Source organism: Centruroides sculpturatus, unplaced genomic scaffold (assembly GCF_000671375.1).
Source record: "Centruroides sculpturatus isolate CEXI.00-Female unplaced genomic scaffold, Cexi_2.0 scaffold515, whole genome shotgun sequence".
NCBI lineage: Eukaryota > Metazoa > Arthropoda > Arachnida > Scorpiones > Buthidae > Centruroides > Centruroides sculpturatus.
Window position 1 is genome coordinate 298,829 of NW_019384913.1, and position 16,378 is coordinate 315,206.

Genomic DNA, 16,378 nt, shown 5'->3' on the forward strand with positions numbered 1-16,378 from the left:
TATTTTTAAATATATATTTGGCTATTTATATTTAGTAGAAATATATTTTTATGTAATTAACATATGATAAAGAATATTAGAAGTACTCGATTACAATATAGATTCTCATTAAATTAATCAAGTTTATAATTTTATCATGCAAAGTTTCAAATGAAGAAAAGGCATGAATAAGAATAGCCATTCCAATTTCTTATTGTAAAGGATTCTAGAATTAATATTTTGATTAAACAAATTAATGCAAAATGTTTTCACCATTAAAACTCAAAATTAATTCACTTTTAAATCCAAATTTAAATAGTTTAAATTACTCTGACAACTTTTAAGATAACTAATTTTAAATACTCTTTAACAATTACTGTTGCATTTTTGTTTTATTGCCAGCAGTTAAGAATTGCCCTACAATTAAGTTTAATCTACTTCAATTAAATGAAAGACTTTTAACTTTAAAACAGTTTAAATTTTGATAATCTCAGCTAATTTTACCAGATTAATATAATTTAAAAAATTATTTTCCTATTTATAAAAGTTGTTTTTGAAGGCTTTGATTTTACTATTTTAGAATTGTTTATTACAGTTTTGTATAAACTATAAATTGAAAATTTATTTTGAAAACAATGCACATTTGCAAGAGAAACAATTTATTTAAACTACATTTACATTGGACTAGTATTTGCAAAATTATCAGTATTTACATAAACTACTATTTTTCAAAAACAGTTTCCTATTTACATATTGGTGTCCTATCAAAATATCCAGTCATATTTAAAATTCAAAATTCTAGTCTTCACCCTTTTTATTTAAGTGATATGACAAAAAAACAAAAAAAAATTATAAAATGTTAGTGAAATTTTCATTTATTCTATTTTAAATGAGACATTGCTCTGTTTAAATTGGAATTTTTAAAATTTATTGTACTTGGCAGTGGAAATTTATATAGTTAAGCTATATCAAAAACAGAATAAATAAACAAAATTTATTTGAAAAATTTTAAGAAGTTTTAGTGTTGAGATTCATTAAAAATCATAAAATTGTTCTATATCTCTCTCACTTGGTTTTTCTAAAATTAATTTCAACTTCCTCTGAACGTATCCGTCAAAGTAACGAGTGTCACCATCGTGACGAATTCTTGGGATTATTGGAGGCTGAAAGAACAAGTTTACAAAAAATTATTTTTAAATAAATATTTTCCTAAACTGATTTGCTTTCTTGACTACAGTTTAGTAACAGTTGAACAAAAGAAAGAAATTAAAAGATAAAAAAAAATTTGCAATAGCTGCAGTTTTGTTCTTTCCCCTTCTCATAACTTTAATCTTCAGTTTGTAAAAGGTCCAACTTTTATTTTATTAAAAGTTTCTAAATATTTCTAAATCTTCTTCACTTAACGATGTAGAACGATCTTTATTTCCTTCTGGATATTCTTCAAAATTTTGTGTATCACCATCAAAACACACTTTTGGTACAATAGGAGGCTGCAGTGAACAGAGAGAGAAGAGAAAAAAAAAAACAGTAGAAATGAAACAGTCCCACCACCAGACATTCTCAAACATAAAATATTTATGAAATAAATATTTTACAACATACCTTTAAACGTTTATAATAAACATCATCCCAGTCAGTCCCTTTAAACCATCTGTGCCTCTTTACGTCTTCAGCTTCGTTCTATATTTTTAAATAGTGCTTTAAAATGCATTTATATAAAGTTAATTCATGGAAACATATTGTACAGAACAGTTTATTTACCTTCATACTTCCTAGTCTCTTTGTTCTGTCATTAACTAATAACTTTCTGATAAGATCTCTGTCATAAAAATGTAATAAAATGCATTTATAATGTAAAAGATAAACATTATTAGAATACATAAAAACTAAAACTTACTTAGCGACTGGATCTATGTGTTTAGGCCATTCTATTTTGCCAGCTAATATTTTTTCATAAATAGCAAATGCTGTATCATCAAAGAAAGGTGGATAACTGTATATAGAATTTAAAATCAATCTTCAAACGTTAACAATTAATTATTTTTATTAGGAAAATATCTAACCCTGTTAGCATTTCGTATATAAGAATTCCCAGTGCCCACCAATCGACTGCTTTATTGTGTCCCTTGCTCTGTATTATCTCTGGTGCTAAGTATTCCGGCGTTCCGCAAAGCGTCCATGTCCTTGAAGGAATATCATCATTAAAATGGAAAAGAAGCGTTCATATACAGCATATGCTGTTTTAATTTAAACAAACCTGTCATGGAGCCTCTTTGCAAAACCGAAATCCGTAATTTTCAAATGTCCGTCTCTATCTAACAGCAAATTCTCGGGCTTTAAATCTCTGTATACCACATTATGATCGTGGAGATATTGTAAAGCTAATATAATCTCTGCAGCGTAAAATGATGCAGTCGAATTACTAAATTTCCCCGCGTTTCTTAAGTACGTAAAAAGTTCTCCTCCACAAACATATTCGAAGAGCATGTACAGACGATAATCATCGTGAGTTGTCCACATCCTGAAAAACCAGATTGTAAATAATCTCACAATTAAAAGAAAAAAATGAAACATTAAAATTAGGTTACTCACAGGTCAATGATGAAAGGATGCTTGGCTTGCATTAAAATGGTCTTTTCGCTCTTCACATGATCCACTTGTTTTAATCTAATGACGTCAGCGATCTCAAGGATTTTCATAGCACAGTAACCTCCACTTAGCCTATCGCGACATAAGCATACTCGACCGAACGTACCAGTTCCTAAAAAAAAAAAATAATAATATAAAGTTTAATTATGTTTTTGCACATCTCCGTAAAAGAAACTCGTGATTTTTGTGCTGAAAATACAAATCTTTCACACTTGGCAAGCAAAAGAATATATAAAAATCCTGCGGAAACTATTTACAGAAACTCAACAATGCACTCACTTTCACACAATAATAAAAATAGGAGGTCAGTGACAGTCGTAAATTCGTTCTTCTGTACGTTTTATGGCATTAAATTGTGACAAAATTCAAGCAATTTTTGTTTGTTTTCCCCCTCTAATATTTTATTCGGCACCTTTTATTTAGAAAGAAAAACGCAATTTGAATTATTAAAAAGAAAAGTGTAATTTAGGAACAGTGCAGGTTTGCAGTTTTATTTTTGGAGAAAGTTTGTCGGTATTTACAAAGAGTTTTGCATAGTGGAGAGGCACGAAGTGGACAATTTGCAAATTCATAAATGCGTCGGTAATGTCAATAGCGTTACTTTCGGTGGTGGAAAGATTTGTCAAAATGTCATCCTTGGGCGAATTGCCAAAGTTAGTTTCGATTAAAAATAGCTTGGGTAAACGGAAGAGACGTTTACTATAAAGGAAATGACGAATCGATTTTTAAATTTCTTATTGAGATTATAGATATATTTCGTTTTGTTTTCTTTTAATGATTATATAAGTTTATATTTAAAAGAATTTGATACTCCGAAAACTAATTACTTAAGGAGAATCGAATAATGTTTAATCAATCGATTTTTTTTCATACGTTTGAATTGTTTAAATTAGTTTCGTTTTTCAAAATGGTGGTACCAATTCTATTCCGTTGTTCCTTCTTATATATTATAGTCATGGATGTTTTTTGACCTTGATAAATAGTCTCAAACCGAATCAAGATCGTGTAGGTGGGCGCGATACGCACCATCTGCTTGCTTGACATTTTATCCTTTTTTGATGTGTGGGACCCAGGAATCATGCATAATCACGCGATATCACCCACCTAAATTCTAATAAAGTAGACATAAAGGTTGGTAAACTTGTTTTCGAGTGTGTTTTCCAAACTCCTTTCCTATTTTAAAAAACATAAAAAAGATTTATCTATCTGTTAAGACAGGACGAAACAAAAGCTTTTCTATCTCAGAACTCTAAATAAATTTTTGGCAAGGACTAGTTGCAGAAACCTATAACAGACCGATTGTCAAAACTTCCAAGTTTATGCCATTTTTCTACTGTATCCAAGTTGTTTCAAATACACAAAGAACACGGTAAAATAAATACACTGTTTTAATGATTTCCCCCTCTTCTCGATTCTCTAGAACAATATTCTAAGTCAAATAATAACTTTTTTTTCTTTTGTTTATCGAAATTAAATGGAATAAACTATTTCCAAATGGAAAAGCCAACAATAAGGAGAAGAGTGGTTGAGTTTCTCCTAAAGTTCGACGACCGTTGTCATAACAACCAACACACACGATCGAACTGGCTATGCTGATTTTTATTGTCCCCTTTTCAATTTTTATTATTATTATTTGAATACTCTTCATAAATGAAAGACAGTTAATTTGAAATTAGTTGTAGGCTATAAAAACGATAAATAAAATTTTAAACCGTTAAATTTGATAATTTTCCAATTGTTAAGACCCGAAAATACACTCTCTAAACAGACTTTAGTATTGATTAATATTATCGATAACTCCAGCAACCTTCAATCCTTCCAGAACGCTCAATGCTGGCTCCCAATTTCTAAAACTTTATCCACTTATCGTCCTTTTATTTTTATCCTCTAAATCTTTATTTCAACACAAATTACAAGTTTATTATCACAGACAAATAAATGTTATGCCCTCTTTTATTAACTGTAAAAGACGGGGTAGGCCAAACAACTTCCTGTAAGAAACGTCTCCGTTTTAAGTGTATATAACAAATTGTAAAGACAGTAATTCTATTTTGAAAGTAAAAAGTAGACAGATAACAAGTTTGGTGACCCACTAACCCAGAACTGACCCTGAACAAAGGTGATTTGGAACGCATCTGATTCTATTTCCAACTAACATCGACGGAACTAATGGAAAAATAAATTCTAGGGCAAATATAGAATTTTTTTTCCTATAAATTTTCAAGAAAAATCATGTTGAAATTTATCCTACTATAACCAATTACTTTAACAGAATTAATCTCAGTAATTACAATTAATTCTTGGAATAAATTATAATAAAAAGTTTTAAAAGTATTCTAATACATTAGCAGAATTGAAAATTTTCAGGGAGGGAGTTTCTGTTTAAAACTTTTTTTAAAAACAGTCACTTGAAACAGTACAAAAATGATAAAATTAGAATTAGTTATATTGTAAGTTAAATTTCTAACAAATGAATCACTTCTACTAATTTAATTTTATAACACAAAATTTGATTTAATAGAATTAATTCAATGCATAAATCCAAAATATAATAATAATAATAATAATAACGATTCTTTACAGAAATTCTAACAATTTAATGGTATTAAAGTTTTGAAAGATTCTGCAGAAATTAATTAATCTAATAAAATTACTTTTCGGATGTTTGGCAAGCAAATTAACAGATTTTTTTAAACATTTGATTTAATTTTTTGAAGTGTCTGAAAATTAAATTTCATCTCTTAAATACTCGCAATTTGCATAAAAATAAATAAATAAATAATGCTCCATTTTTAAATTTTTTTTCTAATTAAATATCTACAGGAAGTCTATAAATAACATTAAAAATAATAATCTATATAAAAATAAACTCGACGTCACATTGACGTCAAATTATGAACAATATTAACACTACGAATTAGTCTGACATTTAAACTAAGTAGTGTTAGTGATAGTATTATCTTAGCATCAATTGCATACGTTGTCCCATTTGGCTCGTTTTAAATCGGAGATACAAATTAAACATTACCCTTGTTCGAAAGCTATTATCACCCCTCCCTGTGACGTCAGCCGATCACGCGCCAAGCAGAATCTGGTGAGTGAAGATTTATTAAAGCACGTTGTCAAGATGAGTTTCTCACGTTCTATGTAAACAATTGATAGTTTCTCGTTTCACGCAAGATATACTACAGATATTAGGGCCATAGATAAATAAATTCGGCACCAAAAAACGAAGTAATTTTAGCATCACGCGCGTAAATTATTAAAAGCCGGTTAAACGACTTTAACCCTGTTTCTTAAAGGCGAAATTAAAGAGGGATAATTTATTTTAAATGCTTAGAAAATGATAGCTTTGTTCTTAAGCTGTAAAAATAAAATCTTTCCTGGGGATTTTAATAATTTATTTTAGAATACGCTGTATTCTGGATGGTGTAGCGTGACGCGTGGCCAAAATTCCAACTTTAGACTTGGCACATTGTTGACAGTGTTACAATTCGATACCATTATGCCATGCCAATTTTTCTGGGTAGATAAATGCTGGTTTTAAAATAATAAAGTTTTATTAAAAATCCTACAAAGTGCCGTTTATGGATTTTGGCACGTCTTTAGAAATAACATTGCCAAAATCCTTAATTACTTCTACAAAAAAAAACACCTTGATATTTGTCTGAATAATTAGATAATTTTAGTGTGGGCTATTCTATATATATGTATATATAACTTATTTACATATTAAAAGAGGGCTTTTAAGTTCGATCAACTTTTAACACCGCACTTTTTTCTTTGCTCTGATAATATCGCATTAAGTAATTGATGTGCTGTACGGTTATTATTAGTAGACATGTTTTTATGTCAATTGTTTATAATTGGTAAAATACTTAAGGACGATGACCCGAACTTCAGCCAAACTCTTTGTCATACGATGGAAACCAGGTGAATTGTTTTAAAAGTAGAAACCTGGCTTTAATTCAAATTAATTTTCTAGAATAAAAATATCAGACTGTTAAGAAATTTCTCTGGTTTGTAAGAAGCAATTTGTATAAATTCTGTTCCGGTTCAAGGTTATGTCAATATTTTTATTAGATACAACAATATATTAATTTTATTCCTAAGCCAAAATATATAAAGAAAAGCTAGACTACGACGATTTAAAAATAACCTAATACAAGCTGGGTCGAAAGCGGAAATAACCAGTTATATTTTAGTTTCCCGTTTTTAGTGTTATGTTACCTTATATCGATGACAGATTGTGTTTTAAAATGCAAATCAATCAATCTCACCTTGAACTTGGTGTACAGTACAATTCGGGTACATCTTAAGACACTAAAATAAATAGAGAGCAAACGCGTGAGAGTTTAAGTGCGAAATTGATATTTCTTCTAAAAGAAAAGTAGAATAACGGGCCATATTGTGTAATTTAGGTCTTACAGAACGACGGGGACGTGTTTTTTAAGCGTGACTTATCCCGTTAGCGAGTCACGTGAGCTGTAAAGACGGGCACCTGTTTGTGCCAAATAATTAAGATACAAAAGGAAAAAAAAACAAAAGATCAATTGTTAAAATTTACCAATTGTTTTGAGTAATTCAAAATCTTCCAGTCGATATTCTCTCTCGCCGTTTGTAGGTGGTTCTTTACTTGGATAATTTCCAGTTTTTCTTAGCTTCTCTCTCGTAACTTTGGATGCAGCCATGTTCGATGCGGAATAGAGTCTGCTAGATTAATGCTACGTGCTTTGGTGCATGATAGATACTTTACTCTACTCCAGATGTTTGACAAAACAGCTGACGAACAGCGTAGCAGTTCACCATGCTTTCATCGGTCCTTCTCCGTTTATGACGTCTCCCATTGGCTTGTATCGTGCGCCTTCTGGCGACGTGATAACAGTCACGTGTCGCGTGTGTGCAGCCTCGCGCTACGATTAGTAACCGTAAGCAATTTCGTTCAGAGAAATCGATTAAGAATCACTTGACCCGATTATTAAGGAGGCGATTAGTGGGACAATGTCATCGATTATTTTCATAAATTCCAAAAAAATTTACTTCGGTTCGTATATAATGCGCACTGCGATCGATACGGAAACTTCTGATACGTCGCCATTTTCAAAGGCCGAATTGTCAATAATAATAATTTAAATGATAAATACACAAAGACAATGTTTACATCTCTTAATACACCTAAAAATAAACTTGGAAGTGAATAAATTAAGTGCAGTCACGGAATGCTTTGTTTACGTACGATCGATTAAAGTTGGTTTCCTTGTATAAGTTACTAACTACAATAAAACTCGTATATTTCGTTTGCAGTTTAATTCGTTATATGTGGTTTCGCCTTAAATCGATATTAATCTTTTATATTTATCTTAATAGTGAATGAGATATTTAAAATAGGAATATTTTACATGGGATGCAACCGAATAATTTATAAATATATAAACATTTTTTGCATTATATAATATTATCTGGCTAGTAAGATAAGTATTGACATTTTTGTTTTGTTACTGCTTAGTCCAGTGTTTTTCAACCTTTTTTATTTCATGAAACACTTGAACCTATAATTAAATTTCCACAGAAAAAGTCACATGAATTAAAATTGTGTTTGTAAACATTCTATCACCATATTACTTGCCACTTAACCCAATTCTTTTTGTCTATATTTTTTGTGAATTAAATAAAACAGTATTGTTGTTTCTTAAAATAGCAACAGGTTTCAACAATAGTTATTTAAATTAATAATTTTCATTTAAATAAGAAAAGCAATTAACATTAAGTCATAATTTGCATTTAAAAGTGGCATGATAATTGTCTTTACAAACTTGCCCAATATACTGCTATTNTTAGTGATTCGTTTTATAAATTTGAGAATTTATTTTTTATTTTTATTTTTGTGTTATTTACATTGTTTTGCAAGGAAAGAAAATAGCTAGGGCGTACTTAGTCAGCCTACAAAGTTACAAACCGGTACAGCACGTGTTTGTTCTCTATTCTGTATACTCTTTAAGGGTTAAACGACGCTTTTAAGTAATAATTAAAATATTTTTTCACGAAAAACTTAAAAAAGTTTCGATGATCCGAAACACAGATGTGAATTTCTGCTCTGTTGGTGTTCCATAATCATAAAGGTTATGCGGTGATCCATTAAAACGAAAGCTCGAAATGCTTTTGAATAACAAAACGTCTTGTTTATCGAGGTTAATTAATCAAAAGCAATTATAATGAATTAATTAATTTAGAAATTAGATAAGGAAATCAAGTGCTGTAAAACTTTTCGTTCCATGCACTGCATACAATTCGACATATTAAAGCAAATAGAGCATTCCGAATACATCCGATATTTTGTATTTAAAATATTAAATACACGTACTAATGGTAAAAGTTTACTATTTGAAACGTTTAGAATTGAATACTGATCGATAGATGTTATCATTTATACATAATTAATTAATTTTTCTTGGTTAATCTTTGCATTAATTAAATTTCTAGAACTATTTTAAACGACGATGGGTTGTTGTTCTTCAATTACTTTCATAGAACAAAGCAAAAAGCATCCGAATTGGAAACCATCCAAGCAAGGAAAAGACTCTAGGATTAAAAAGAAAAACAAAAAGGAAAAAAATCATCAGAAACGAATAGTCATAGGAATAGAGAGACACGATAAAGGTGGAACTGGAGCAAGCAATAAATTGGTTTATCGTACTGAAACCAGGACAAATCAATCTATCAGTATGATAATTATAATATTAAGTAGTAAATTTTATATAAAAATTTTCAATAATTCCATTGCTTTTTATTGGATAAGATATTGACATAAGTTCTTTTAAACAGAAAAATTTATGCATTTCTAAAGGATTCGTCATACAGAAAAACAGTTAACGAGATTCAATAATATTTTCAAAACAACTCGATTTCATATCCATAAATTCTATGTAAACGTTTAAAATCATAAAATATGTACATTTAAATTTATATTTCCAGTGAAAAAAGTGGGGTACCGAAAAAAATATTTATGAATTTTATTATTTTTTTGCATTTTCCTATTTTATAAAATCTCGGAAAATTTGAATTTATAATCGAATTTACATACTAGGATATTATTTATTTAATTTTTTTCTGAGCTTGCATTGGAATAATTCGAAATTTTATCTGTACTAACCGAATTATCACCTATATTATATATGGTGAATATTTTCAGAAAGGTCTTTGACATCGCTTATTTTTATAAGTCATAAAACTCGACTTTTTTTTAATATCAAAACTGCTGACATATGGATTTAAGTCTTAAAAGTCTGAACTGATTTATCTATAGAAACGAAATATCGAAATATATTTTTTATATTAAAAAACATTATACATTTTTTTTTAATTTTAAAACCTTGAAACAATCTTTCTACGTTATAAAAGGGGATATAAAACAAATCCCGGAATCTCATAATTATCTGCAGTTCAGTTATTATAGCAGCTTATTACTTCCTACTTCTGTATATATTTTTAACTAACAAACTTGAATTTATATTGCATATAAAAATATTTATTAATCGCTATTTAAAGAAAATAATTTAAAAATTATTTTTTTTTAAATTTTGTTTTAAATTTTCTAAAGTTATTATCTTAAAAACTGCAAGAAAAAGCTCTTATTACACTTTTTTATATATTAATTTTTTTATCCTGTTCATTATATCTTTATTAATTGAGTTTTTTTCTGGCATTTTTTATATGCAAACGGTTTTAATGGGCATTCTGTCCAGTAGATATTTATTATGGAAATGTTTGGGATGCTTTAAACTATGACATGTAACAAGGGGCTCTTCTGGAGAAAAGGTCAATGAACTCTTGTAAACTTCTACGAAACAATGTCAAAAATATTCATGCCGTTTTACTAATTTTCACTCCAAGTACAAATCTATTCGGTTTGCTCTTCATTCGATCTATTTTATTTAATTTAAGCAACCTAATCTAATCGAAACTAATGTGGATTTAGTTATACGATTAAGACGATCGGTAATTCCGTTAGAATTTACAAATCTAATAATAATAATAATAGCGTATTTTTTACAGTTTAGAACTTTTTGCACTTAAGATCGTGATTTGAATGAATTATTGCTTTGCTAATTTTAAACGTGTCATCGTCTGTAAATATTCCAAAAAACTGGATGATTTAATGAAGTACGACTCTATTCCTTTCCAAATTCTGTCAATCATCTTGAATTTGATCTTTTAAACGAGTACATCATTAAATTAAATGGAAATCGTTAACAGGTGCCAACTGGTACTATCAATGTAAAGTTTTAATGTCATAACACTGTAGAAGCGTGGTTGAGTGATAAAAATACTTCAGGACAGTTTATAGTACCGAACACAATGCCTTATTTATCACCAGACATGAAGTTCTCAATAATTCAAAGTGGGTGCTGCAGAAAACGAAAACAATTCTGTAATTAATATTAAAGAGATGTTACAGGAGATTTATAAAACTCGTATTTTTTTTTATTTTCCAGTCAGTTTTCTCTATATTTTATGGAATATTTTCTCAACGACATACTCAATTTTCAAAAAAAAAAAAAAAAAAAAAAATGTCACATTTGTAAAATAACTTTCGTTTATTTATATTATTTTTTAAATGTTAAGTTTTAAATGGTATAAATAAAAGAAAATTACAAAAATATTGATTTAAAAATGCATTTTAGATATTTTAAAAAGATAAACTCTTAACAGTAAACGATAACAATCCTCTAATTTTAGAGTTAAATAAGTAAATATTTTTGATCACAACTCAACTTTGCTGAATACAAATTAACTAATGTTTATTATTGATTTTTCGTATTAATTATATATATGTATATATTTTTATTATGCGGAAGATGTGGAATATTCCCATAGCAACAGTGAATAAAAATTGCAGTCTGCTTGGCGACGATATCTTTAATATCTCGTTTGACTTACATAATAGCCTTAGCAGCTGTTAGTACACTTAAATGCAGCTGAATCATCTTCATTATTTGAATGAGTGGAATTCTGTTTAAAAACTCGTTTTTTCTGCATTTAAATTAATTATTAATGTATTTATAAAATTTCTTAAAATTGAAATGATTTCATTTTTAATCATTTCAATTTGGAAAAACATTTAAGTTATGTTTATTTACTTATTTATTCTTAAAATTCTTGGAGGACTTGTGACCTGGTAAACGCTTTCTGTATATTTAAGATATAATTCAATCGACTCGAAAATATCCCTTAGAGAGGTTACTTTATAGCTTCAGTATTTGTTATTGAAATACTAAAGTTATAAAATTCTCCTCGTTAATCTTCTTTCAGAGTTTTAAAAGTTTGAACAACTTGTAACTTATATTTCTTGTTATATTCCTTTATCTTGGTAATACGGATTTCCTGGGATTCACTTAATATTTTTTGTGAATTTTAGCAAAAAATATCCAAATTTCTTCGATCGCAAGGATGATTATTTTTTGTCTTATATACAGTAATAGTAACACAAATTGTTTTTAAAGTCTGTTTCTATTTGTTATGTTGCAACATATAACAAGTAGTATTACTCATTTACTTTTTAATTATTTATTTTATAATATAAGTAATAAAAGGCGTATGAAAATTAATTATATGCTGAAGTGATGTCTATAATTAAATTTGCAACAATATTTTTCAGGATTTCCGTGTTTAAATCATAAAAATTAATTTAGTTTTTTGGTTTGTGTGGTTTGATCAAGAGAATCAAAGATTTTTCAAAGAAATTTTCTTAGAAAAAAATTTTTCATATCTTTTCTTTTAATGCATTAAAAAAACGATTTTATTTTTTAAAGGTTGAACCAATTGAATAATTTTATTTCGATATTTGTCTAGATTTTTCTTTCATAAATATCATTTTTAGAACTATTAATACATTTCCGATGTATATGCGGATGTATTTTTCATTTCAAAATAACTTAAATCCATCAAAATTTCTTTTGCTACTTCTCCAGGAAATAACTTTCATAAAATTTATTATGAGTATGTTATTGACTGCGACAATTTATGGAAAAAACAAGCTCTATATTGATATTTTTTCCTTTGAGTCATCTACATCTATTTTTCTCTTCGTAATAAAGCACGGAGCTGTAATCACTATATTATGTAACTTATTATGAAGAAAATGCATTATTTTCGTGTCTATTTTTGTATAATATAATAGACAAATTAATTTTATTTAGTCAAAACTTTGCTTATAAATTTGAAGTTTTGGATTTCCGACTTGTTTTAATCACCTCACTTGTTATTTTTATATAACAAGTGAGGTGATTAAAAATTCAATAGGAAATATTATTATTTTTCAAGTTTACAAGAGAATTAATTTTAGCTTTTATTCGTTTTTCCTTCTACAAGAAAAAGAAGAATAAATCTACATATTGATGATACTTTTAATACAAATCTGTTCCATCCTGAGATTAGAATCTCAGGATGGAACAGATATTCGATTGAGATATACAGATATCTCAGTATATTCGAGATTCTAATCTCGAATATACTGAGATATCTGTATATCTCAGTATATTCGAGACGAGGGTATATCCAAATGGTGCTTATGGTGCAAGGGCCTAGATATTTTTGTTACCTTAAAATAAAATTATGATAACGCATATCGCGTGACTTTAATTAGATAAGATTAGGCAACCAAAGTAATTCTAATTTAGTAACACTGTATGAAAAACGACGGGGCACTTCCCCGAATCTGCCTTAAGCAGCGTCATATATTCAAAATCCTGGATAAGCCATTTGTTGAGGTACCACGTGGTACGAACAATACGAACAATATTGGGTTACAGTGCGATCATTTATTAAACGAATTCGAACAACGTGACATCCTCAGCACGTTAGTGCCACTGGCGACCGAGTGCATACCGAACGTTGATGGTGAGTAGCGTTTAGTTAACGGGCTAGCCACGTGGAGTTTTCCGAGTTTTCTTCACGTGTCTATACCTAAATAGGGCTAATTTTTCATAGGTCCTTCAGGGAGGCACTTCTTCCTGGAGGACTTTTATGGTAATCCCAATAATCTAATCCCTCAAAGCGTATAAATCCTTGAAACAATTGATGATTCAATCCGAATTCGATTCCATTCACTTCTTTAATTTCAGACATTCTTTTGCAATTTATTCCTAAATTGGTTGCTGAAGAGTTGGAATGCAATATTCAATATGCAATATTTTGCTAAGATACTTAAAAGAAAACGTTTTTCGAAGTTTACTGATATAGTATAGAGACTAACAAAGGCAAGATTTAATATAAAAATTCTTTTAAAATATTTTATTTTTGTTAAAACTCTGAAGAACATATTTCAGATTATTGTGCAAAGTTCATTTTCCTACATCGCTTTAAATGTTCTCTTGTATTATTTATATAAAATATACTAAAGGTTATCAGCTGTAGAATGGTCGTTGATATCTATAAGGGTTGGAAGAGGACTAACGACAAGAAAATAATATTGTTTTTTAATAAAATTTACTCTAGGAAAAATGTTATATACTGAAATTTTTTAAACTTTCTTGTTTCTTAGAACAGAACATTAATATAAACTCTGGTTTTCTCTGAAATCGTAGTTTTCGAAAAATAATAATATAAAACACTTAAAACTATTTAAAAGGTTGAATCAAGTTATTTATAACTTATATTTTGTTCCAAGAAATTATCTCTTTTGGGGATAATTTCTTGAAATCATGTAAGTAAAAGAATTCCTCTAGTAAATGTGATTGCAGCACCCGCTCTAGAGGCGGGCAACCCGGACATTTGTCCAGGGTGCCAAAATTTAGGGGCACCATTTTGGCTGTAAGTGTGAGAAAAATATTGATGTGTTAAATACTCAATTAATAGAAAATTTCACGTATCGATTTTTTGTTCGCTAAAAATTTACAGTGCATAGCGTATTTATACCTAAAAGCTAAAAATATTTACACTATTATTGAAAAATTAACGGAATTTGTAAAGGACGATGCTTGAACTTATTTGAACATGCATATACTTCTCTGAACAGAATAGCATTAGCACGCGAGCAGAGCGTTGCATCATCTTGTGTTTGAACATGCATAAACTCGCTTATTACTTACCTCTAATTATAAAAGAGCGGTTTCATTATACAATAGTGTTATTCTTGCTATTACGTCGGTAGTGATAACAAGTGGAAGTTCATAAAATTTACTTCAGTGCAATTTCTTAATTTTTAAAGCTAATTACATCTATAATTAAGCTGTTGTTTAGTTTGATAGATACTAGTTTATCGTAAATCGATTATCGAATCGAAACAATGAAAGCGTTTTTAAATAAAATAAATATATAATTTATCAAAAAGGCTGTTTATTGAATCAATAAAATCTTGTATCAAATTTGAATGTATTCTATAGGTATATATACCTATTATTTATATTTTTCTTTCATGAAAATAATTATTTGAATCAATAATATAACTATATTAAGTTCATTGCTTCGATAAAACGCGTTTTATAATAATATGTTTGAATAATTAATTGAACTGAATAAAATCTGAAAATCATGAATTATAAAATTGTTTTTAATGATTATTTATGATTTGCTTAAATATTTCTTATTATAAAATACTTATATAATAACACTTTTTACGTTCACACGATACGAAAAATATTTTCTGTAAGCCATAAATACTTTTATGTCGATTGGCAGAATATAATTTTGAAGTCATGTTAATTACCGTTTTAGCTTATTTAGAATAAGGATAAATCTTTATAATTTTTTAAAATATTATTTTATAGTTTACATTGTTTAATTTGAGTTATGTGCGTGCCTCTTCCAGAATGTCTAATGGTCAAAGAAAATTGGTTACCAGTACAAAAAAAAAGGCTGGAAAAAGAAGCCAAAAGGCAAAAACAAGCTGGCGCATTAAAAGTTACTTCTCACCTGGTACTGGTCCAATTTACTTAATATAAACACACATAAAAACCTTTACTTGACCAGTAAAAATATATTTAATGAAAACAACAAACGTTTTCGACTGCCTTCCTCAGTCTTCCTCAGGTTTTAAATTCTGATATTCGAAAATCGTTGTGCTTAAATATTTAAACATTTTGGAACATATACATCTTTGCGAATAAAATTCATTACGCGCATGCGTATTAATCATTACGTACGTGAACCCAAATATTCACAAATATTATTTTACATATACATGTAAACGATGTATAACACCTTACATAGAGTTGTGGGGGCATTCTGCTTCATACGCAAACCTCCAAGCTGCCGAAATATTAATAGCATCTTTATAGTTGATACAGCTATTACGTAATCCTGCTTTATAAATTTCCAAAGCTTCTAGCGTTCGTACGTGTTCTCTTCTGTGTGACATTTTAATGATTTGCGCGTTCTGCAAGTTAGCACTTATGCCAGGGGTCGAAGCATACGTAGATAGGGCAGTGGTGCATCTGTTGTGTTCAATGTCATATTTGTGTTCGCGCATACGTTTATCCAGAGAGCGTATGGTGGAGCCAATATATATAAGATCCCTTTGAAATCTATGGTCTCTTAACGGGACAGAATACACTCCCGGTGCATACCTTTCGTCTATGTTGTCTTTGCTATTGCGCAGAATGTTGTAAATAGTATTGCGCCTCTTATATGCTATTCTTTTGTTTATACGCTTCGCAATTTCTCTGTAAATCGGATCTAGGTGGCGGTTATATTCAACCACCGCTACACACTGCAAATTATTCGAGTTGTTCGTGCGTGAGCTATCGTTGTATAC

The 16,378-nt window shown here is 29.0% G+C and overlaps 1 protein-coding gene across 1 annotated transcript; it reads right to left on the bottom strand.

The window, feature by feature from the left end:
• Positions 1–621: 621 nt before the first annotated feature.
• Positions 622–7,497, bottom strand: LOC111631689 (protein kinase DC2-like). The gene is made up of 8 exons (XM_023375990.1): positions 7,196–7,497; positions 2,572–2,740; positions 2,237–2,500; positions 2,043–2,162; positions 1,877–1,972; positions 1,741–1,798; positions 1,582–1,659; positions 622–1,469 (listed from the first exon to the last, which is right to left on the bottom strand). Exons 1-8 carry the CDS (start codon positions 7,317–7,319, stop codon positions 1,344–1,346), a joined length of 1,035 nt encoding a protein of 344 aa, XP_023231758.1. The 5' UTR covers positions 7,320–7,497; the 3' UTR covers positions 622–1,343.
• Positions 7,498–16,378: the final 8,881 nt, after the last annotated feature.

Excerpts from the sequence above, each read along its gene's own strand:
- LOC111631689 (XM_023375990.1), bottom strand. The coding sequence starts at position 7,319 with ATGGCTGCATCCAAAGTTACGAGAGAGAAGCTAAGAAAAACTGGAAAT. Across the intron at positions 2,501-2,571 it reads CATCCTTTCATCATTGACCT|GATGTGGACAACTCACGATG; the intron begins GTGAGTAACCTA and ends CTGGTTTTTCAG. Across the intron at positions 1,660-1,740 it reads AGAGACTAGGAAGTATGAAG|AACGAAGCTGAAGACGTAAA; the intron begins GTAAATAAACTG and ends TTAAAAATATAG.